This window comes from Podarcis cretensis (assembly GCF_951804945.1).
Source record: "Podarcis cretensis genome assembly, chromosome: 14".
Classification (NCBI taxonomy): domain Eukaryota; kingdom Metazoa; phylum Chordata; class Lepidosauria; order Squamata; family Lacertidae; genus Podarcis; species Podarcis cretensis.
The window spans coordinates 44,692,621-44,716,667 of NC_137183.1; the positions used below are offsets into that span (position 1 = coordinate 44,692,621).

Genomic DNA, 24,047 nt, shown 5'->3' on the forward strand with positions numbered 1-24,047 from the left:
GCAACTATGTGCAACAGACATGTTTTTGCAAAGCAATCCCCCCTAATATAATGCATTTAAATATTGTTTTCAGTGATATGAATATTTTTATGCATACTTTACCCTAGCAAATGCATTTTTGTACTTGGCTGGAGAATTTCCCTGCAAAATTCAGAGAAGAGTGGATTTCAAAGGACGGCTGTGTTTCAATTTGTAGATCGTTTCTGAAAGTGTGAATTAGCTTGGCTCCCCTTTAAGTGCAAATGGAACCAAATCTCTTCCCCCATCCCTAGTCGCAAAGGAGGACACCTGACGTAAAGGTCAGATGAGCTCACAGGTCTGCTTCTTCCATTGGAAACCTGTCGGCAGGGCAGTTTATGCATCAAAGTCCCAGTCCCAGACCCATTGAACCAGGGCAATAGACACATTCAATTTTACCCCTTCCTTTATATGATTCAGAAGTGCAGAAACAGAATATCATATTGCCCTTTGTGCTACAGACCACTTCAGGCTGCAGGCTGCATATGCCAGATGTTTGAATACTGCTAGTGTTTAAAAAAACCAACAACAATTTGCATGTGGAAATCTAAAGCAAAAGGAAGATCAACAAAAACCCATAACCCTGATAAGCTGGATTTCTATTAGCATAAGCAGAGCCACTGGTCCATTTAGTCCAGCATCCTCTTCCCACGATGGCAAACCAGATTACAAGAAGCCTCAAAATGGCACCCAAGTGCAACCTCTCTCCCCCCCATTTGGGGTCCCCCAACGACCGACATTCGGAGTCATCCTGCATCTATGACAGTGGTGGACAATACAACCACTGTGGCTAGTAGCCATCGATAGCCTTTTTCTCCATGACACAGTTTCATTCTCACATGACGGGATCCTCCAGAAATTTGGAACTCCGCCTACAGCCTGAAGTGGGCATGAAAAAGGAAATACAGGGCCTTGTGCTATTTCCATACGGCCATTTAGAGAAACCCAGAGGGCCACAGGAAGTAATTCACCCCTGCTTTAAGGAACCTCCCCTTTCCTATTCTTCACTTCAGCCCCACAAGTGCTCCCAATTCCTCCATTTGGCTGTAAACACAGGGTTGGGCATTACAGTTTCACTGGGAAACAGCATGAATCTATTGCGACGACCAAATTGCATGTAAGTCCTTACACTTAACCCCTACGACGTTTGTGCTTTATTTGACACCATGTGCTGTTAGGAGGGGACGCATTCTGTCACTGAGCAGGGACAAAGTATTTGCACGGGACATGGGGTTTCTGCCAGAGGGATAGAAGCAAGCTTTGGACGTGGATCCATGCCACTGTCTACTGCTCAAGTCTGAGAACTTGATGGTTTTGGAAATTCGAGCCAGGAACCCATGCAGGTAACAGACAGAATTGGCCATGAACCTCTTCTGCAGGAGCTCCACTGAGCAGAATCAAAGATGGACAGGTTGAGGGCATAACAGTGTACAGGTGCTTCCCAAACTTCCCCCTCTCCCAATGGACCATCTGAAAATCGCTGAGGGTCCTGGTGAACCACTTAAGGATTTTTCTGCCTGCTCTAACAATTGCAGTGCACTGAGCTAGATGCTGTGTGATTGTTAATGGTATTATTGCAGACATGTCATGGACCACCTGAATGAAGCTCATGGACCACTGGTGGCCTACAGACCAGTTTGGGACCCCTTGTCTTGTACGCCACCTCCTGTTTAATTAAGGGAGGCTGATGCAAGCACTTGTGGGGAACTGTGCCTCTCATTGGTACCCTGGCAGTGAGTTTACTAAGGGGTAATTGAAATTAGCGCTAATGAAAGGAAGCGGATAGGGGCATCAGAGCGTCAGACCTCACGAGAGATTGTCTTAAGAAAAACGGGGCACTTCAATGGGTTATGGTCATGGCTATAAATCGAGCAAACGCTCTTCGCACGTCTCTACGGGCCATTTCGCTGCACCTCCAAACACATCCACGTTGTTGTCAACCCAGGGGATGATGTTGCCCGGCATGTTGGTGGAGCAGTTAGCAATATTCATGATGTCTTCAGGCTTCAAGACTCTGTCCCATATATTGAACTGGCTCATCTCCCCAACGAAAGCTTGAGTTGCATCAAACCTTCCTCCAACAGTGTCCTGAAAGTGAACGAATACCAAAGCTTGGATTAGTTCAAGACCGTCCTTAAAAGAGATGCCCAAATCAGTATCTTTACGTTTGCAAAAATGATGAGAAAAAGAAACCAGTGTAGCTTCTGCATGGGCAGAAAGCTGCGGGCCTGGTTTTCTCGATTAGGAAGCCGTTCAGTGTCATGTCAAGCCACTGGTGCATCTAGAACAGTATTGACTACTTGACTGGTAGTGGAAGAACTGCAGGAGCCTTTCTCAGACTTACCTGAAGATGCTAGGAATTGAATATAGGGCCATCTGCATGCAAATCCTAAATACCAAGAGTGGGGGGACCTGTGGCCGTCCATGTGTTGTTGGACTCCAACTCCCATCAGCCCCAGCTAGTATGGTCAAGGATGATGGGAGTTGTAGTCCAGCAACATCTTTAGGGACTCTGGTTTCTTACTTCTAATATCTCCTCCAGTTGATCCTTAGGTCACACGTAGAATCATAGAATTGTAGAGTTGAAAGGGACCCTAAGGGACCCTAAGAATGCAACACAGCCTTTTGGAGGGGGACTGCACCCCAATAAACATAAATTGTTTATTGCAGATTTTCCTATGTAGAAGTGCCCCTCTATTGAGTTGAATAGTGATGCAATGAGCTTCATTACTACAATGGAATCAGCACCCTTGCAAGGGATGGCGAGCTCAGGAATGTGCAGGATGGTTTATTCACTGTGTTCAGCTACAACCATGAATCTTTTATTTGTGCGCCGCCTGTGTGATGTTGCCATCTGCAACATACTGAGACTGATGTACTCATATGTGAGGCCCTCAATAGCTCAGTCAGTAGAGCTATTATGGGTTCAAGCCCCATGTTGGGTAAAATATTGCTTTGTAACCGTGACACTTTCCTGGTGGAAAGGTAAAATAAACATGTAATAAAGAAATACGGTATGGCCGACAATATGTCAGAGATGTGTTAGGTTTTTTATGTTACAATACATTAGCAGGAGGAGTGGAAGAGGTAGAGGAGGAGAATTAATCCCAGAAACATGGGAAGCTGCCTTATACTGAGCCCATATTGCCCACACTGACTGGCAGCTGCTCCCTGGGATTTCAGATAGGGGTCTCTTCCTGGTGACACTAGGGATTTGAACCGGCAACTTTCTGTATACAGTGCAGATGATCTACCCATGAGCTATGGATGTTCCCTGTAGAGGATGAAGAAGAGGGCCTTTCCTGTGGTGGCCCTGCATTCCTAGAATACCATCCCCAGGTTTGGTCCCTCCTCATTGGCCTTTAGGCAGGCCCCAAACACCTAGTTGAATGAACCATGGTGCAGTGTTTTAATAACTTTTCTCTACTGCCGCTATTTTAAAGCTCGGGAGATGCTTTTGAATTTCAAATTTTAATGTGGTGTTTTATTGATTTGTTGTAAGCTGCCCCAGGGTATGGGCTTCAAAAAGCAGGCCAGAAATAACAAGACGGATCATGTTCCTTCGTGTTCAGAGGCAGCATGCAACTGAGTTGCAGTTGCTGGGCAGCAACCTCACAAAGGGCTACCGCTGTTGTGCACTGCTTATGGGATTCCCAGAAACATTTGCCTGACAAGTTTGGGAAGCAAGATGCTGGGCTATAGAAAGAGAACCAGCAGGAAAAGAGGAAGGAGAGTCTCAAGGGCCACAGATCAATGGTACGGCATCAGCCTTTGCATGCAAGAAGTCCCTGTTTCAATCACTGATATCTCTAGGTCAGGCTGGGAAGGCAGAGTGCTGCTGCCAGTCAGTGTAGACAATTCTGAGCTGGATGGGCCAATGATCTGACACAGTATGGGACAGCTCCCTATGTGTTCTTCCTCCCTTCCTTCCCCACCTACCCTCTGCCTTTCTGCAGATGAAAATCACACCCTTTCAGGATGTTTCTTTCCCCTTCTATATTGGTCTCTCCCATACAGTGGTACCTCGGGTTACATACGCTTCAGGTTACATACGCTTCAGGTTACAGACTCTGCTATCCCAGAAATAGTGCTTCAGGTTAAGAACTTTGCTTCAGGATGAGAACAGAAATCGTGCTCCGGCGGTGCGGCAGCAGCAGGAGGCCCCATTAGCTAAAATGGTGCTTCAGGTTAAGAACAGTTTCAGGTTAAGTACGGACCTCCGGAACGAATTAAGTACTTAACCCGAGGTACCACTGTAGTTGATTTGCAAGATTGTGGGCAGAACCTGTATTTTAAAACATTTTTTGTACATTGCACTTAGTTGAACTACTGTGTTTTTTTTTAAGACAGGTGCATTCTTCTGCAACATGTCATTGAAGCAATAGCACTGCATAACTGCCTGGATAGCTCAGCTGGTTAGAGCTTGGTGCTGATAATGGCAAGGTTGCAGGTTTGATCCTTGTATGGGACAGCTGCATGTTCCTGCATTGCAGGGGGTTCGACTAGATGATCCTTCCAGCTCTACAATTTATACTGGTCGCATCATTCTGCTTTATTCGTTATCATGCAATGCTTCTGCATTATTGCCACACAGAAGGGCACTCTTGCGCTACAGAGCAACAAAAGCAGAACCAAAACACACCCCAGGGCATTTGTGGTATAAAAAGTTACTGGATTCCAACAGGAAGTTGCAGGACACACACTGATGGATGATGAAGCAGTGTGTCTGCCCCAAAGGTGCAAACGGTATTGAAAGTGAGATTGTGTATAACCACCCCGATACCATCATGGGTTGCACCCAATGATACTTTACTCAGAGTAAACCCATTGAAAACCAATGTCTAAATTAGCCATGCCCATTGGTTTCAATTAATCTACACTGAGCAAGACTAATATTGGATACAACTCCATGAATGCACAATAAAAAAGGATATCTGCAGGTACCTCTCAAGCCACATTCAAACCATATGATACCACTTTAAACAGTCATGGCTTCTCCCAAAGGATTCTGGGAGCTGTAGTTTCTTAAGGGCGATGAGAGCTGTTATGAGGCCTTCTATTCCCCTCCCAGAGCTAAAACTTCTCAAATACCCTTTTGAAGACTGATTGATCATTGAAATACTCTGGGAACTAAAGCTCTGGGAGAGGAATGGAGATGACAATTTCCTGTTGTTTTAATTTCTTGGAAGGAGGAAAGGGGGGGGGGGAATAAGTACCTTCCACAACTCACCTGCTCCTGACCAAGGATCAGAACCCCTCCTGGCTTAATGGGGTGCCAAGGAGCTAAATTATCCCCTGTCCCAAGCTTCTCCCCATCCTGGAAAGCTTCCCACATTCCGTCCCTCGTGGTCCACGTCACACAGATGTGGTGCCATTTTCCATCGCTAATGAAGAGAGGGAGCTGGGCGACCTGTTGAAGATAATAAAGGTTATTGTGGATGCCCGGAGTGTTACGCCCAAAGGGTGCAGGCCTGTCCAGGGTGAATGACATGTTGCATCACCAACCTCAGCCTGTCTTCAGCCAACCCTCGCTTGCCTGCCTTCTCACCTGCACCCAATCCAAGCAGAGGCCTTGCCTGCCAGCTCCCTCCTCTTTAGTCTCAGCGTTGCCCCTTGTAGAAGCCAGGAGGAGGAGCATGGGGACAAAACTAGAATTAATTGGTTCTGCCAGTCACTGACTCTACCCACCATTGGCCCCTTTGCCTTCCTCCCTGGGAGTCCCAATGGGCACCAGCTGCCATTGGCACAGACCACACTGATCCTGAGCCAGTCAGTGGCTGAAGCACTCTACAAAGAACAGGCGGTAAGTTTGGCTAGGGCAGGAACGTGGCTTGCAATCTCTGGACTTTCCCATTTTACAGCCAACAGGATTTTGCTGCGGATTATACTTGGAATATCAGTTCGTATTTTATGGCGAAGCTTGGCAAATCCTACATGTGTCCAATCAGCGAGGAGAGACAGATGCTAAGCGGCAGGATCAAGCTGAACTGTAGAATTCAGCAGGGAGGAAGATGGGGACAAAACTAGAATGAGTCACTGACTCTGTCACTTCCTGTTGATGGCTTCCCTACCTTCTGCCCTGCTTATCCCAAAGTGTAACAGCATCCATTGGAACTGTTTGCTGAGCGGCAAGAGCCTAGTCCTCAGGAAACCCAAATCCTAAAGGAAAAGAGTTGTGAAGATTGGACACTAACACACTGCAGAGTTCTCAATAGGGGGGGGGCTGGGGGGACGGAAGGAGGTGCATCCTTCCCAACAATCCTGCCATCAGTTTGCATTTCTTAGTGCAGAAAGTATTGATCCGACGCGTAGAGATCTTTCCTGTTCTAATTAATTCAGGAGGGTTCTGCAAGCTTCTCTGTGGGAAATAAACAAGCAGACGGTTCATAATGTTTGCGTTATTCCTTCAGAGAAGCTGAGTATTGTACAGCTGGTTTAAACTGGTCTTTTTATCTCTTTCTGCCAAGGTCATGTTGACTATAAAAGTAAGGTCAGAAGGAGCCTGGGTTTCACTTTCTCTTTCTATCTCTTTTCCTTCTGGGGTGGTGTTCTGTACATAGTACAGTGGTACCTCTGGTTGTGAACGGGATCCGTTCCGGAGGCCCGTTTGCAACATGAAAAGAGTGCAACCCACAGCGGCGCGTCTGTGCACGCACAGGTTGTGATTTGGCACTTCTGCACATGCATGTGACGTCATTTTGCGCTTCTGCGCATACACAAGCGACAAAACCCGGAAGTAACCCTTTCCGGTGCTTCCGGGTCGCCGCGGGACGTAACCTGAAAGAACGTAACATGAAGTGGACATAACGTGAGGTATGACTGTATGCTTAGTGTTCAGGTTTAGACTTACTGTAAGTAAGTTTAAGTTAAATCTGCTGCAACTGGATTTCTTATGGACAGTGCCACTCCTGAATGTATGGGATTTGTGACCATTATGCTCCTTTGCCTTCAGTAGCAGTAAAGCTCTGCTGGATCCTGCAGCGTGTTTTAAGTTTTTACTCTGCTAACTATACACTGGAGTTCTGCTCTGAATCAATACTGATCGGGGTCATTCCATTAAGCTGAGTGTTGGAAGATTCGGGGCAGGGGAAATAAAGTGCTTCTTCACACAGCACATAGCCCAACTATGGAATTCTCCGACAAAAGCTGCAGCCAAGGGTCACCAACTAGGAAAGCTTTAAAGGGGAATTAGCCACATTCATAGAAAAGTCTGCCATAGCTACTAGTCATGACAGCTATGCGCTACTTGCAGTATCAGAAGCAGAAAAGCCACAGCTCAGTGACAGAGCATCGGCAGAAGGTCCCAGGTTCAATCCCTAATGGCTTCTCCAGGTAGGGCTGGGGGAATTGCCCCGCCTGAAACCCTGGAGAGCTGCTGCCAGTCTGTGTAGGCAATACTGAGCTAGATAGGTCAATGGTCTGATGAAGTGTAACACAGATTCCTAGGCCACTGAATGCTGGGGATCATGAGTGGATGGGAGTGCTGTTGCGGTCAATCCTGCTTGTAGGTTTCCCATAGGCATCTACTGGCCGCAGTGGGAACACGATGCTAGACTAGATGAGCTGTTGGTCTGACGAAGAAATACAGTAGTACCTCAGGTTAAGAATTTAATTCGTTCTGGAGGTCCAACCTGAAACTGTTTTTCACCTGAGGTACCACTTTAGCTAATGGGGCCTCCCGCTGCCACCACCATGTGATTTCTGTTCTCATCCTGAGGTAAAGTTCTTAACCCAAGGTACTATTACTGGGTTAGCGGAGCCTGTAACCTGAAGCGTATGTGTCTGGTTAACCTGAAGTGTCTGTAACCCGAGGTACCACTGTAATCTTCTCAGCTATTTTGTGTTGGAAAGCGAAAAGGCCTGACATACAGTCTGTCACAAAAACTCTTGTCCTCGGTTCCATAAATACAGTGGTACCTCGGGTTACAGACGCTTCAGGTTACAGACTTCGCTAACCCAGAAATAGTACCTCATGTTAAGAACTTTGCTTCAGGATGAGAACAGAAACGGTGGGGGGGGGCGGCGTGGGAGGCGGCGCAGCGGCGGGAGGCCCCATTAGCTAAAGTGGTACCTCAGGTTAAGAACAGTTTCAGGTTAAGAACAGACCTCCAGAACAAATTAAGTTCTTAACCTGAGGTACCACTGTATTATTTGGAGATTCCAACCAAACATCAGGAAGAACTTTCTGGCAGTAAGAGCTGTTTGATAGTGGAACGGGCTTCCCTGGGAGATCGTGGACTCTCCTTCCTTGGAGATTTTTAAGCAGAGGTTGGATGGCCATCAGTCGTGGATGCTTTAGCTGAGATTCCTGCATTCCAAGGGGTTTAGACTAGATGACACATGGGGTCCCTTCCAATGATTCTACAATTCCTTCTATCTATCTGGAATCATTGTAGCTCCCCAGTGGTAACAGCAATATCCTCTGAACAAGCTTAAATACATTTTCCTTTAGAATTGCCTAGTAGAATTGATTTTTGTACCTGGATGCTGATGAAGCCCTGTGTGCATATATTATGAACTGTGGCAAATTCCGAATGATGCACATGTCTCTTAGCAACCTCTTATAACGCTCCCAGGGATTCGATGTTTATGAGACTACCACAATGCATCTGCACAGAACAACAGGCCTTTTCTCCTCTCCCCAGCTACACACAAACAAATTTCTCCTTCTGACAGAGCCTTATTTTGACCACATTTGTAATAGGTCAGTTGCTGACTTGATTAACTGCTACGTGACTTACAGCCTAATTTTAAAGCGGCCAAGCCAACAAGCCGCACTCTGGTGAAAGGAGCTTCTACCGGCAAAGTAATTCAAGAACTGCAGCTTTACAACCTGATCAATCAACTGGGAGAACTTGCAGCAGTGCAAGTCTGGGAGCCTGATCATTCCCTTTGCAAGCAAGTAAACGTCATGCGGCCTCCCAAATCCTCACTTTGCAAAACAATATGCAGAATGAAACACAGCCACCTTTCAAAATTCACCTTTCTTCTGCAGACAAGTAATGGGTACCCAAAGTACATTGGTGAAAATAACATGCAAAAATGTGCTATATTAGCAGAATTTGCTTTGCATAAATGTGTGCATTAGGCAATATTGCGTACAAATAATGTCCCTTTCAGGACATATTTGCACTAAAATGCTAATGAATTTCCATGAGGATTTTTATTTTTATTTTATGCAAACTGATGTAAAGGTGTGGAGAACTTAAGATTGGGTAAAAAACGAGAAAGCGGTTGGCTCATCTCTACTTGGAACCAAGTCCCATTCAGTTCTGTGGGACTTGCTAGGGAGCGTGTGTGCACAGGATTGCCGTCCCAGGGGCCAAGTGCCAAGACACTCAATATGCTTGTTTATGGTTTTAACAAGAGTGGGGCTCAAATGCATTGACCCTCCAGACAGAATGAATAATTGCCCTACTATTTTAGCAGGGCAGGATTAAACTCTGCTACATCTTACAGTGCAGCAGAGCTTAATCCTCGAACATTTCACTATTGCACAGCGGGAATTCTTTTTTTTTCTCCTGCCTTGGCTGATGGAAAGAAATAGGATTCTCAAAAGGAAGAAGAAGAAGAGTTTGGATTTCATATTCCGCTTTATCACTACCCTAAGGAGTCTCAAAGCAGATTTCTTTCCCTTTCTCCCTCACAACAAACACTCTGTGAGGTGAGTGAGGCTGAGAGACTTCACAGAAGTGTGACTGGCCCAAGGTCACCCAGCAGCTGCATGTGGAGGAGCGGGGAATCGAACTCGGTTCACCAGATTACGAGTCCACCGCTCTCAACCACTACACCACACTGGCTCACTGGAAGGTAAGTCTTTCCTCACCTTGTCATTAATGAGCAGCTCAATGGGGTTGTTCCCCCACTCGATCAGCACCACTTCATTAGCTTGCCCAGGGACAGCGTAGGAGAAGGGTGTCCCTATTCCTGGAGAGGCACTTGACTTCAGCCACAAGCACACAGTGAAGGCATACAGCTCAGGCAACGTCTTCTTGATCTTCCCATACAAGTAGTTGGTGCGGAGAGGGAGGGAGACTTTGAATTCATCCGGCGATTTGAAGGCGCTGGTACCTGCAGCCGTATCCCAAAGGACACAAGGTTACCCATGTAAATTGCAAGGTGGTCACTCAAATAAAGAAGTTGATTCATTGCACAGGTTTTACCTGGTTGATCAATCAATCAATCAATTTTGCATAAAAGTAACACAAGAGCTCTGAAAGCAAACTAAGAAGCGTGCTTTTTTCATCCCTGCGGAGAAAGTTTCCCTCCTGAAATATTAAGTATCTAAAATTAAAACATAAAATATATCTATTTTATGGATCTTCATGACATATGTGACAGGAGAAAGCGCCTTTTCAGTGGTGCCCCTTGTATTTTAAAGTTTGAATGGGATCGTTTTATTGTGTATTTTGATTGTGGATGTTTATACTTTAATGCTTGTGGAATTGCTTTTTGTACTTGAACACTGTTTAAGAAGCCTTTTTCTGGCAATAAGATTTATATAAATTAATAACAGGATTAACAACAACAACAACAACAAGTGCTGGAATTAAATGGACTCTGAAAACCCACTTATTCCAATGTGGTTAAGAAGCTGTGCTGAACCTATCAAGCTGTGAGGGCTGTTGCTTATGTAGCCAAAACAGCATCACCCACGCACAAAGGGAGGTATCAGCAGGCTTGGGAGAACCCCAAGATTTGCAGAAGTACAACAAATTTGTAGGTGGGGAAGCCAACCCATACAACAAAAGTACAGTGGTACCTCAGGTTAAGTACTTAATTCATTCCGGAGGTCCGTACTAAACCTGAAACTGTTCTTAACCTGAAGCACCACTTTAGCTAATGGGGCCTCCTGCTGCTGCTGCGCCGCCAGAGCACGATTTCTGTTCTCATCCTGAAGCAAAGTTCTTAACCTGAAGCACTATTTCTGGGTTAGCGGACTCTGTAACCTGAAGCGTATGTAACCTGAGGTACCACTGTACAACTCCCATCATCCCTAGCTAACAGGACCAGTGGTCAGGGATGATGGGAGTTGTAGTCCCAAAACATCTGTAGGATTGAGTTTGGTGATGCCTGAGCTAAAATGTGGTTTAGGAGGCCACAGAATATAAGGTGATTGGGCTTGGCTTAACTGAGACTATGCCGTACCTTGGACTGTACTTTCTTGGACAAGTGTCCAAGCCACGCCACCAGAGCATGATTTCTGTTCTCATCCTGAAGCAAAGTTCTTAACCTGAAGCACTATTTCTGGGTTAGCAGAGTCTGTAACCTGAGGCGTATGTAACCTGAAGCATATGTAACCTGAGGTACCACTGTATAACAAATCTTTAGGGAAAGGAAAGCTCTATGGAAGCCCAGTGAGGACTGAGCAGGCTCAGTAGGCATGGAATGCTAACTGGCTGGGAGATCAGGCAGGAGTAGGAATGGAATTGAGTAACCTTGAAAAAAGCATGGCTGGGTGACAAATACAGTGGTACCTCAGGTTACAGACGCTTCAGGTTACAGACTCCGCTAACCCAGAAATAGTACCTCAGGTTAAGAACTTTGCTTCAGGATGAGAACAGAAATCGTGCTCTGGCGGTGAGGCAGCAGCAGGAGGCCCCATTAGCTAAAGTGGTGCTTCAGGTTAAGAACAGTTTCAGGTTAAGAATGGACCTCCGGAATGAATTAAGTATGTAACCAGAGGTACCACTGTACTGTAAAGGAGGGGTCAGCAAACTTTTCCAGCAGGGGTCCAGTTCACTGTCCCTCATACCTTGTGGGGGGGGCCGGACTATATTTTTTTTGGGGGGGATGAACAAATTCCTATGCCCCACAAATAACCCAGAGATGCATTTTAAATAAAAGGACACATTCTACTCATGTAAAAACACACTGATTCCCAGACCATCTGCAGGCCGGATTTAGAAGGCGATTGGGCCAGATCTGGGCCCCGGGCCTTAATTTGCCTACCCATGCTGTAAAGTGTCATATTTTCTTGTGAGTTCCACATGTCTATCTGAAAATAGATAGCAGGTATCACAGAATAACCTTGTTGAGTGGGGCAGGGGCACCATGCTAGCTCCCCAGAAGAGGGGTGGGTGAGTCAGCAGGGAGGTTGATGCAGTGCAAACACAACAGCAGAGCCAGTCTAGCATTCCTGCAAGTGTGTTTGCACTGTAGCAACCTCTCCACTGCCTTGCCTCCGTCCCTCCTGGGTAAGCAACAGCAACCCACCTGCCAGGAAGCTAACACAATGGCTCAGTCTCACTCAGAGAGCAGCTTCTGGTGGACAGCAGCATTTACTGCAATCCCCTCTGGAGATTATTGGGCGTCATGCCACAGGTGCTGAAAAGATATCCCTTGCCTGAGTCCCTGAAGCAAACATCGCAGACTGTAGGCTGTCTGGGTCAGGATTGGAAATATAGGAAGCTGCCTTTTACTAGTTCTGACAATTTTATTCATCTAACTGGGTGTTACATACTCTGACTGGCAGTAGCCCCTATGGTCTCAGGCAGCTAGCTCCTTTTAATTAGAAATACTGGGGATTGAACCCAAGACCCTCTGCAGAGTATGTGTATGGTATCTTCATTTTTTTAGACGTTCTGATTCTGTGCTTACCGGTGAATGGCTGCCTTCTTTTTAATTAAAAAAAACATCACTATGTGTTTTATTCCTTCCTTCCTCTGTGTGGCTGGCATATATATATATATATATATATATATATATGTGTGTGTGTGTGTGTGAAAGAAATTGGCAAGCACATTCATTTGCAATGAAACAGAACACAAAGCCTTTGATTTCTGTGGAGCAGACTTCGCCGTAAATGTGTTTTTTACACTGAGGATATAGGTAACTTACATCAAGACTGCATGTGGCAATTTCCGGCAGATCTCGACACTACCTGTCCCAGATGGTTTGCTTTTAAAGAAATCTAGCAGGTCAGCTTTTTTAAAATAGCTTTTGACTGCTTTTAAAGACCTGGGGATTTGATTTGCAGCAGTGATCCTGCAGCTTTCTCAGACTCATTTTCCCTTTAAGTGTATTTGGTTCCAAGTTCTGCAGCAGCCTGCTTGCCTCTGAAAGCTCTTTCTATGAATGCATCGCCACCCTATTAAGAGGTTAAAACCCATCTGTGAACAGCACATGTCCCTGGGGAAAAGATGAACATTTTCATTCCATGCTGCCTTTCACCTTGGATGAAAGGTTCTGTTAATTTTTTATCAACGTGTCCATCTTTCAGCCTGATTCCAGACATGTTTACTCAGGTTCAAGCTGGATGCAGATTTACTCAGGTTCAACGCTGGTCCTGCACCCATATAAAGGGTCAGTGTGATTTAGAGGTTTAAGAAGGCATGGGAAATCCATGATTCTCCAGATGGTGCTGGACTCCAGTTCCCATGAGTCCCCGTCACCATGGCCAATGGTCATAGATGATGGGAGCTGTAGTTACACAGGAGGACCTCCTGTGTACAGAGATAGAGATCCTGCAGAACTCCAGATGTAGCTGGACTCCAGTTCCCATCAGCCCCAGCCACGATGACCAATGGTCTAGCTACCATCTTCCAGGCTAGCCTACCTAACAAGATTGTTGTGAGCATAAATGGGGCAAGTGGGAAAGAACCATGTATAATGACTTAAGCTTTGGGGAGCAAAGGTGGAGTATTTAAATATAATGCAATGTAAATATTAACCATTGCAATTATATGCAATATATAATTATCATTTATTGCATTTATCAGTTGCTCATACAAAAGAAAAAGTCTAAAGGCTATTTGACGAAACACAGCACCTAAAAATGTTTTAAAACCAGAAAAAAAATTAAAACAATGAGCACTACAAAATACACAAAGCACTTGCCCAGTAACATTTCAATAAGGACAAGTCCACTAAAATATGACCACTACCATAGGACACAACTTAATTACCAAAGGCCTAAGCAAAATAAGTCTTGGTGCCTAAAGATGGACAATGATGGTGCCAGGTACATCTTCCTGATGAAAGCATTCCAAAAATGGGATGGAGCACCACTTAAAAAGCCAATTTTTGTGTGGCCACCTTCTGTACCTCCCTCAGGGGCACATGGAAAAGGGGCTCTGCTGAAGGCTAGAGAGTCTGGGCTGGTTCATATGGGGGCAAAAGGGCAAAAGGCTCCCCTCACTTGTTTTATATCAGGCACCCCCAAACTTGGCCCTCCATATGTTTTGGGACTACAATTCCCATCATCCCTGACCACTAGTCCTGTTAGCTAGGGATGATGGGAGTTGTAGTCCTAAAACATCTGGAGGGCCAAGTTTGGGGGTGCCTGCTTTATACAACCTGGGGACACAATCCAAATCTCTGGCCTACCTTAGATATTGTCCCGTTTGCTCTTACAATGGAACCTTGCACACACAAAGAAACACACTGTATTAGAATCCAAGCCAACACACATTTGGCTTCCAAGTGATCACCCATCAGACCAGACCTGCTTAGCTTCAGCAAGGTTGTGGGACTGACAGGTCATCAGACCATACCTTGGGACCAAATCTGAGACAGAACCAGGCTAAACCACATTAGTCCATCGCCACCACATCTAATTTCAGTCTCAGGAGTTGAGTCTTTTTTCATTCCACAGACACTCATTTCCAACAGTGTGTGTTTGGGACTTCATCCTGATAAGATGTCTCCCATTCCCCAAGACCATAAGAGGAGCTGAGCTGAGTCTCACAAAAGGCCCATCCATCTATTCCACCATTCTATTACCTCGGTGGCCAACCAAATTTATTTGTTTGATTTACATTTCTTCCAGTGGGAGGACACAGCATGAATTAAAACAAATACAATGAGTGTATTAAAACACACAACAAGTGTCAATACTTCTTTTTTTAAAAAAACTAGTAAGTAACCATACAGTGGTACCTTGGTTTGCGAACAGCCTAGTTTACGACCATTTTGGATTATGACCAATTCAAACCCGGAAGCGCACATCCCGGTTTGTGATTTATTTATTTTTGGATTACAACCCAGTTTTTTTGGAGGCTCCATTGGCGAAAGTGCGCCTTGGGTTACGACCTGTTTTGGTTTACGAACGGACCTCCGGAACAGATTATGGTCGTAAACCAAGGTACCACTATATTAAAAAAGAGCACTGCAAACTCTTAAAAACATTGAAAAGCGCACACACCCAAAGTAGAATATCAAGCCATAGAAGACCCTGCCAAAACAGTCAGTTAGTGGCCAAAGACCTGTCTGAATAAACAAATCTTTTGTCTACCAGTGAAAGGGAAGCACAGAGGGGGCCAGCCTAGCCTCTTGTGGAAGGGAGTTCCACAATCTGGGAGCAGCCACCAAGAAGGCCCTGTCTCATGTCCTCGCAAAACATGCCTGCGAAGGTGGTGGGACCAAGAGAATGGCCTTTAGGGAAGCACTGAATTGCATTTGGGAAGGTTGCAAAGCAGAACAGAAGCACAGCAGCCTCCTCTCTTCCTATCACTAGACTTCCTATATCTCCAAAACATCCCTGTAACTAGCACATCATGGCAAAAAAACTAAGCAACCCAAAATGAAGATTCTCCTGCTTTTGCTCAACAACAATAACGAACAACAAAAAAGAGAAACCAGAGGTGTTTATGTGGTCTGGAGATTTATTTTAAGGAACTTTTGCACCCTTTCCCCATAAGAGTAATGGCATGCCCAGATATGTGCAACCTGGCTCCTGCAAAGGCTGGGGCTTAACCTTCATAAAATGCATCCGTTGGCACAATTCGGAGGTGCAATCATTAATTTGCCTGAACAAGCCTTGATCCAGACTTGCTTAACACTATAAATATCATTTAAAGAGAATCTATATTTAAACAATTCACACACTCTTGCTCTGTAAAAACAGGGGGGAAAGGAAAGGAAAAATGATTATGCAGACAGTTTCGTGTTATTCCTCCCTTGCCATGTGTGCTTGAAATTTAAATACACAAACTCTAGCCAAGCGTGCTGTTTCCCAGTAATTAAATCTAAGGATCTGATTAAATGATTAGGATTAAGAGTGTCCCCCAGTGGCTCCAGGAGTAATCCACAGTAAAGGTTGTGCATTTGAGACAGGACATGCTTGCCCCAAGGTCTGTGGAGTGAACAGAAGTGACATTCAGCAATTAATTAAAAGCAAAAGAGAAAAGGGAAGCTTGTCTCATTTCACAGCTTGCTCAAAGGCGAAGAAGAAGCCTTTACAGGTAGGGTAAGTGCCTCTCTCTTACTCTGTCTACCAATTAAACTAACTGATAGGAGGTTCAGGACAAACAAAATGCAGTACTCCTCCACACAACACTTAAAGTTAGACTGCAATGCTGCAAACAATAAGCCCTGCTGAATCCAATGGGACTTGCTTCTTTGCATTACATGGACTTGTGCTATAGCTTATGGAACTCATTGCTACAGGATGGTGGTGATGGCCACCCGCTGAGATGGCTCTGAAAGGGAATTAGACAAATTCATGGAGGAGGAGAGGTCTATCAGTGACTATTAGTCATGATATTTATATGCATTCTCCAGGTTCAGAGACTGTAAACCACTGAATACCACCCGCTGGGGAGCCAAAATGGCAGCGGGCTATTGTCCTCATGCCCTGATTTTGGGTTTCCTTGGAGGTATCTGGTTGGCCACTATGGGAAACAGACTCAAACAGTGGAAGCTGGTCCACTACGGTGAATGGGACAATGCCCTGTCTATCTCAGCCTGACCTCAGCCAGCCACCACCTGCCTTCTTGCATGCAACCAGTCAGTGGGTGGCTCTGCCTGTCATTGGCTCTGGATGCGCCTGCTATTGGTCTCCTTGCCATCCGCCCTAGCAGTCCCAATCAGCACCAGCCACCACCATTACGCCAGGCATTTCTTAAACTTGGGTCCTCAGCTGTTGTTGGACTACAACTCCCATAATCCCTAGCTAGCAGGACCAGTGGTCAGGGATGGTGGGAGCTGCAGTCCAACAACAGCTGGGGATCCAAGTTTGAGAAACGCTGGACTAGGTGGACTGCTAGCCTGATCCACAAGGCCTCTTCTTGCTTTGTGTGCTGGGTGGACTGAAGGAATTCTATTGCCAGAAATGGACCATGCAGGATTGAAGCCACTTCTTCCTTGCTCGACATCATCCGTTTGAGATTATGAGAATGGATTCCACTTAGTGATGGAGACATAGCAGTAGCCTCCAAATAGCCACAGGACCGCCATGCAAAGATGGAACAGACTTCTCATCTGTTGCTCTGGAGAGCAGGGCTAGAACCAAGTGGCAGTTGTCAATTGGAGGGAAGGAAGCAAGTTTAAGTCGAACATCGGGAGATGCTTCCTAATAGCCAGAGCTTTTCGACAGCAGGAGGCTGTGGGCTCTCCTTCACTGGGTGTGTTTAAGGAGGGGGGCTGTACAACCATCCGTCAGGAATATATCAGCTGCATCCTGCATTGCAGATTCTGCACTGAACAAGAGGGGGTGCTACATAAACGTAGGAATACAGTGGTACCTCGGGTTAAGTACTTAATTCGTTCCGGAGGTCCGATCTTAACCTAAAACTGTTCTTAACCTGAAGCACCACTTTAGCAAATGGGGCCTTCAACTGCTGCCGCGCCGCTGGAGCACGATTTCTGTTCTCATCCTGAAGCAAAGTTCTTAACCTGAAGCACTATTTCTGGGTTAGCAGAGTCTGTAACCTGAAGCATATGTAACCTGAAGCGTATGTAACCCGAGGTACCACTGTATAAGAAAAGCCCTATCTGATCAGGCCATTGGCCAGCTAGCCCAGCATCCGGTTCTAACCAGTACTGGATTTACGTATAAGCTAAACAAGCTATAGCTTAGGGCCCCACTCGCTTGGGGGCCCCCAAAAAAATTAAAACTGGGTGTACATTTCTAAAATATAAGACAAAAAACAAATAAAATAAAACCTACATGCAGCAACATGCAGCAAGTGTTTTGTGTTGTGTAGGCTCCTCTGATGCAAGTAATGAGCCCTGCCTGCTAGCCTGCTCCCTAAAATATCACTGGTTTGCTCATTTCTATATATAGGGTGCCTACATTCTGCATGGATTGGTTGCATGGCAACATGGGCAAATGGCTTTAGATGCCTATTAGGTCCATAAATTACCATACAGCATATATTCAACACAAAAAGTAGCAACAATTTGTTGCTGACAAAGTACAGCTGAACATATAAAGGGCCCCATTACCTTCAGTAGCTTAGAACCTCATCAAACCTAAATCTGGCTCTGGTTCTAACAGTGGCCAACTAGATGCCCCACTGGGAAGACCATAATAAGATCCTGAGCATGACAACAGTCTCTCTTCCTGTGGTTTCCGGAAGCCAGTATTCAGAGACATGTTGCCTCCTACAGTGGAGGTACTGCACATCCATCGTCCAAATGTGTGTATAAGTCTGCACTCAGGATGCCCTTATTCTGTTATTTATTTATTTGGCTTAGATTCAGACCAATGCAGTAACGGCTGTCCTCATCCACTACCAGCAATACAAGTTGCTCCAGGCATCACTGCACCCTAAATCAGTACACAGGACTGGAGTGTTGCAGGACATCTGAGCTCCTGCTGAGTCAACAAGTCAAACAAAAATAAACCCACACCAGAATATACGAAGGAGGATGTAATTTAGGCATCATCATTACCTCTTTCTAGTTCAGCAACCCTTTCAAGAAGTGCGTTCAATGCTGCCTCTGTCCTTTGCCGATGGGTGGAAGTCTCATTATGAAGCAGGGATTTCTCGTTCTCCAGGTCTGCCACTTTGCTTAAAAGCTGGCGCTCCAGATCTCCCAGCCTCCTCTGAAGCATCTCTCGGAGATCGTGAGGCAGGGCTGTATAGGACACGTTCGCTCGGAGCTGATGCTATAAAGGAGAGGGGACAAGGGGGAAACAAAACAAAACGCCACAATTCTCATTTATTAAACTTAACGAGGCACTAATACTATATTATCTTCTCAGATGCCCCAGGGCAGCTGGAAGTCAAGCATATGCAGCAAAAATTGAGCTTCTGAGTTCATATAGCTCACTGTATGGGAAACCATGTGTGCAGATGGGAGACATGTGTACATTTCTCATCTGTGATCTAACAGCTGGGGATGTATATGCAGAACCCAATAAACCACCCTCTCTTTAAAAAGCTGGATTTCCACAGATCAGCCTTTCAGGGCAAGAAGGAAGAGAGCAGTAGGATTCAATTCATCTAATAGCTGATTAACAGTATCCCAAGGGAGTCATTCCCATTAATTTCAAGGAGTCTACTATGAGTAGGAATAGCATTGGATACAAGACTGTTAATATTCAAATGAGCATGATTAGGAACACAGCCTTATTTTAAATTCCAATTTATAAAGCTCTAATAGTCCATGTTTGAAAAATACATGTCCTTTAAAAAAAAAACTAGCAGTGAGGGCGGGGAGATGATATGTCATAAATAAAACAGGCTTTGCAAAACAATGAATTAAAGCAGTCCACACTAGCATCAGCCCCAACAGCCAGACCTTACAGAACTCATTCTAACAACTGTAGAGGGTTGCTGGAATAAATAAAGTTTTAGCCTTCTTTTAGGAAAGCAGAAATGGAGGGTCTTGGCAAATGAACAATACTGTACCCTGCAAAGATGGAGCAATACTAGAAATGGCCTGGCTTCATGCTCTAAAAGAGCAATTCAGCAATCAATATGGAGATCAGCTGTGGGAAAAGGACTTCTGGAAGTGTAGAGGTCTCCATGCTGGCTGCAGCTGCTGGAAGCTGAAAACATCTGGAGGCAGTGTTAAAAACTCAGATATATAAGGTAGGAGCCAATTGGCTCCTTAAACCTGGGTTACAGTCACTAAAACAGAATGCCTCGTTGCCATTTTGGGGCCAGATGGCTCGAAAGTCATATTTTTCAAAACAACTTTTTGGTTCCTAAAATTCATTCCGATTTTGCAGATAAAATATAATAGATTGACTTCTACAGGCTGTGTTGCTAGTGTGTGCAAACAGGCGAGATCCAAGGATCCCCAGGCATGCACCTCCAGAGAGTAGAGACATCAGGTGCCGTCCTGGAGCCCCAAGCATCTTCACGTGGTCGCAAGTGGCCGATAGCCAGGTACAAAATGCGCCCAGCGCCTGGCTAATTTCAAATGCTATCTGGAGGGCATCCTATTGGCTACCACTGGGTCAAACCAACACTTTCAGTTATGCCCAGAAGTCAACTTTTTTTACTTACAAATGGATGGTTGATAACTCTTAAGCCGCTCCATTCTACAGAAAGTGACGTCACTTCTATGCAGGTATGTTTGGGGGGGAATGTGTGACTTTGGTGGCATGCAATAGCTCCAACAGGGGCATTAGCTGCCAGATTTAACATTTCTTTGCATGAACAATTGTTAAATGCTTATGACACATGCGACAGAGATCTCACGCCAATCTAGACATGTGATTTTGGGGAATGCAGATAAATTTGTGTAAATTGTCACTGAATGGCTAACTCTTTGAACCCTTTTACTGGAGCGTTCATGAGGGTGCCTTTGAACTGTGCAATAAAAGCATTGCTGCTAGCCATTTTATTTAAATTTTTATAGGCCTGATGTTACTGAGTTCATCCATCCTTATGTTTATTCAATGTCAAAGTCAAAAAGAAGAAGAAATGCAATGAAACAGGGGGATACCTGTGACCTCTGGGCCACAGGTTGCCTCACTGTGTCCCACAGGTAATCAAACAAAGCATCCAGCATTTCCAAAGGTGCTGCACCTTGCTGATAACGTTCCTTTCCAAAGAGGAAGGGGAAAAACTTGTCCTTAACAGTTATATCCTTGATATTCGATTACTATGAGACTTCCTCATTATACATTGACAGCACTGCAAGCAAATGTAAGAGCTGCTTCAAACACTGAATTCTGCATTGATTACAAAAAGCTTTCAACCATGTCCTTCAAAATGACAGCTGGATTGGGAGAAGAGATATATTCTGCATTAATATTTAAGCATCAGCGACCACTGGGCTGAAAAATAATAATATCTAAAATATCTAAAATATTAATAAAAATAATATCTAAAATACTGTCTCATTCATTCCAATGGTCTTTGTAGCAGGTTGTATAGTTAAACTGTTGAGAAGATGGACCGGCACTTAACACGTAAAACAAAATAAAAACCCTCATGTTCCTACATGGCACCATATGCCAAGGACACATTATCTAGGATGTCAACGTTACACTGCAACCTCTTAAGCAACTATGTTCTTAGCCGAGGCTGAGATTAAGAAAAAGAAATGAAAAGCACCAGGGCAAGGAAATAAAACCCACAAATCTCCTCTCAATCCATTTTATTGGTAAACACGCACAGAACATCTATACCTACTTGCGCTTCCATTGGGGGAAATGGCACCTCATAAACACCAGTTCTGTAGTTTGTACTTGTTGCAATCAATTTTCACAAAATCTACACCAGGGCTCAGAACAAGCATCACCTTGCCAGGAGCTGGTGAATATTTTATTTCTTTGGATTTCTAATAAATTGACCAATTCCGGATCTCACTTCCCCTTCATATTCTCCCTCTTATGCCTGGATTAAAGTATAGCTTCTCTGCTTAATGTGATAATAAAGTTCCTCTTTTATAAAAGAGAAGTTCAAGAAAGTGATTTACATAAAACCTGAGCAGCCTTTCTTTTTAAAAAGAATCCCATTAAAGATGAGACGATGACTAAGAGTTTCTGGGAAATGAAGCCTGTTTATTGCAGTGCCCCAGAAGGTTGAAACTTCACTAATTGCTCCCCTGATAATCTACGACGTATATATTTAGCGGGTGACAACAATCCCCTAAGGAGAGATGCACCTTCAGCTGCCTAGAAGATGAAACTATAGGTTACAAATGTTGAATGGCTAAGAAAATGGCAAAAAAGAAGACAGGCGGGTACAAATATGGAGTTCTTCCCCAAAAAATGACCTGGTATTTGAACTTGGAACAGCACCATACTATAGAATGGACCAGACACATAGACTATGAATGAAGATGTTTCACACAATTCTTTAGATATGGACAGCAATAGACTATTTTTAAGAAAATGAAGGTTGCAAAGCTGCTATAATGGGATCTGGGCACTTCTTGGTGGGGGATAATATCAAATCCTGTTCCTCGATACTACAACTACTCAGAAGAATGTGTAGGTTATTTATGCAGCAGTATAAGAATAGCACTGCTGGATCAAGCTCAACATTTTGCACTGGCCAACCAGCTGCCTCTGGCAAGCCTGCAAACAGGGCAAAAGGGCTGTTGCCTCCTTCAGAAACTGGTATTCAGAGGTACAGTCCCCCTACACATGGAGGCTCCATTTAGCCATCATGCTAGTTTAGTATAGTGGTTAGAGTCTGGGGTATAGATTGAGGAGATTTGGGTTCAAATCTCAGCCCCAAGGCTTTGTGGATGACCTTGGAAACCAGTCAATGTATTTCAGCCTATGACTGTCACACAAGGATAAAGAAAGCAGGAGGCATGAAGACGAGCAGAAGCAAAGTGAAAGAGCATCTGTTTTGCATGGACAATTTCCAGCATCTCCAGACAGGTCTGAGAGAGACTCCCTCCTTCTGAAACCCTGGAAAGTCACTGCCAGTCAGTGCAGACAGACTGAACTAGCTAGACTAATGGTCTACCTCAGTATAGGGCAGCTTCCCGTGTTCCTATATACATATTGCCTTCAACGCTGTGGAAGAAGGGTTAAAGCTGAACTCAATGATACTTACAATGCAATGCCTACTTTAAAAAAGTAAATTCCAGTGTGCCCTGAAGTGCTTGCTCCCTAGTAAGGCTAGCTTTTAGGATTGCAGCATAAGTCTAACTTGCCTCCTTTCCACACCAGTAGCCAATTTTCAGCATCCTGGACACACAAAAGGTTGTTTTATCCCTATTAGGACTCCCTAAGAGTCAAGTTTCAAAGGCAAAGTGACTTTCTCACCTTCAAACCAAACACAAGCTACCTAGCATCAGTCACCCACAAGGATGCCGCTCTCTTTTCCAAAAAGAGATGGAAACACCACAAACAGCTCCCACCCCGCATCTAGCTACCACCTGTCAATCACTCCCAACCGGGTGCGCTCGCTTCCCGGGACCAAAGGCCAAATTGCAGCACCACAGACAGCTCCCGCTCGGCACAGAGCCCTCCCCGCTATCCATTACCGCCAACTGGCTGCCGTCCCTGCTTGGCGAAGTCGGCGGCTAACTTTCAGCACCGCGGACAGCTCCGCCCGCCTTCCCCCGTCCTCACCTCCAGATTCTCCAGGCGATCCTTGAGCGTCTGCATGGTGCGGCTGAGCTGGTCGATGATCTTGGCGGGGTCGCGGGGCAAGTCGCCCATGGTGTCCTTGCCTTTGCCGAACTCCTTCCTCCACGTGCCCGCTTTGCCGTCGGGGGTCTCGCAGCGGCCGAGCTTGGCGGTCAACTCGCGGATGGCCTCCCTCTGGTTCCCGATGGTCTCCTTCTGCTGCAGGATCGTCTCCCGCAGCTGCAGCACGGTGGCCTTCAGCTCCTCCTCGGGGGGCAGCTCGCCCCCTTGCATGGGGATGGGGGGCAGCGGGCAGCCCGGGTTGGCAGCGTCCAGAGGCAGCGAGGTGCACACGAAGCGGCTCCCCGGGGGGCTCTCCTGGGCGCCCGCTGCCCCCCACGCGGAGAAAGCCAGCCCCGCTAAGACAGGCAGCAACATGCCGGCCGGTGGGGTGGGTGGGTGGGTGGGGGGCGCTAACTTACTGCGGGAGGGACCGGCACAGCATGGGGTTGCGGGGAAGAGGCTGCCAGACCCGGGAAAGCCCCTGGGGTGGTGTTTCCAAACGGCTTGCCGTCGGGAAGCGCCCAGCGAGCGTCTCTCCGCGTGGGGAAGCACTTTTCTTCGCAGGAGAAGAAAGTGCGGAGCGGAAAAAAAGCTTGCAGCGCTCAGCAGCAACTCGTTGCAAGAGACAGCAAAACTAGGATTGCGCCGGCGAAGCGGCTCGCGCGCTCTTAAAAGGCTGAGCCGGGTAAGCTGCGAGGAGGGAGGGGGCGTGGGAGAGCCGGGCAAAGGGAGCGCGCGCCGGGGCGGCCTC

General features: G+C 45.7%; 1 protein-coding gene across 1 annotated transcript; it reads right to left on the reverse strand.

The window, feature by feature from the left end:
• Nucleotides 1–1,177: 1,177 nt before the first annotated feature.
• On the reverse strand, nt 1,178–23,962 carry NPTX2 (neuronal pentraxin 2). Its single transcript, XM_079953909.1, has 5 exons — nt 23,237–23,962; nt 18,637–18,853; nt 9,845–10,089; nt 5,249–5,428; nt 1,178–2,106 (listed from the first exon to the last, which is right to left on the reverse strand). Exons 1-5 carry the CDS (start codon nt 23,669–23,671, stop codon nt 1,879–1,881), a joined length of 1,305 nt encoding a protein of 434 aa, XP_079810035.1. The 5' UTR covers nt 23,672–23,962; the 3' UTR covers nt 1,178–1,878.
• Between the last annotated feature and the right edge of the window lie 85 nt (nt 23,963–24,047).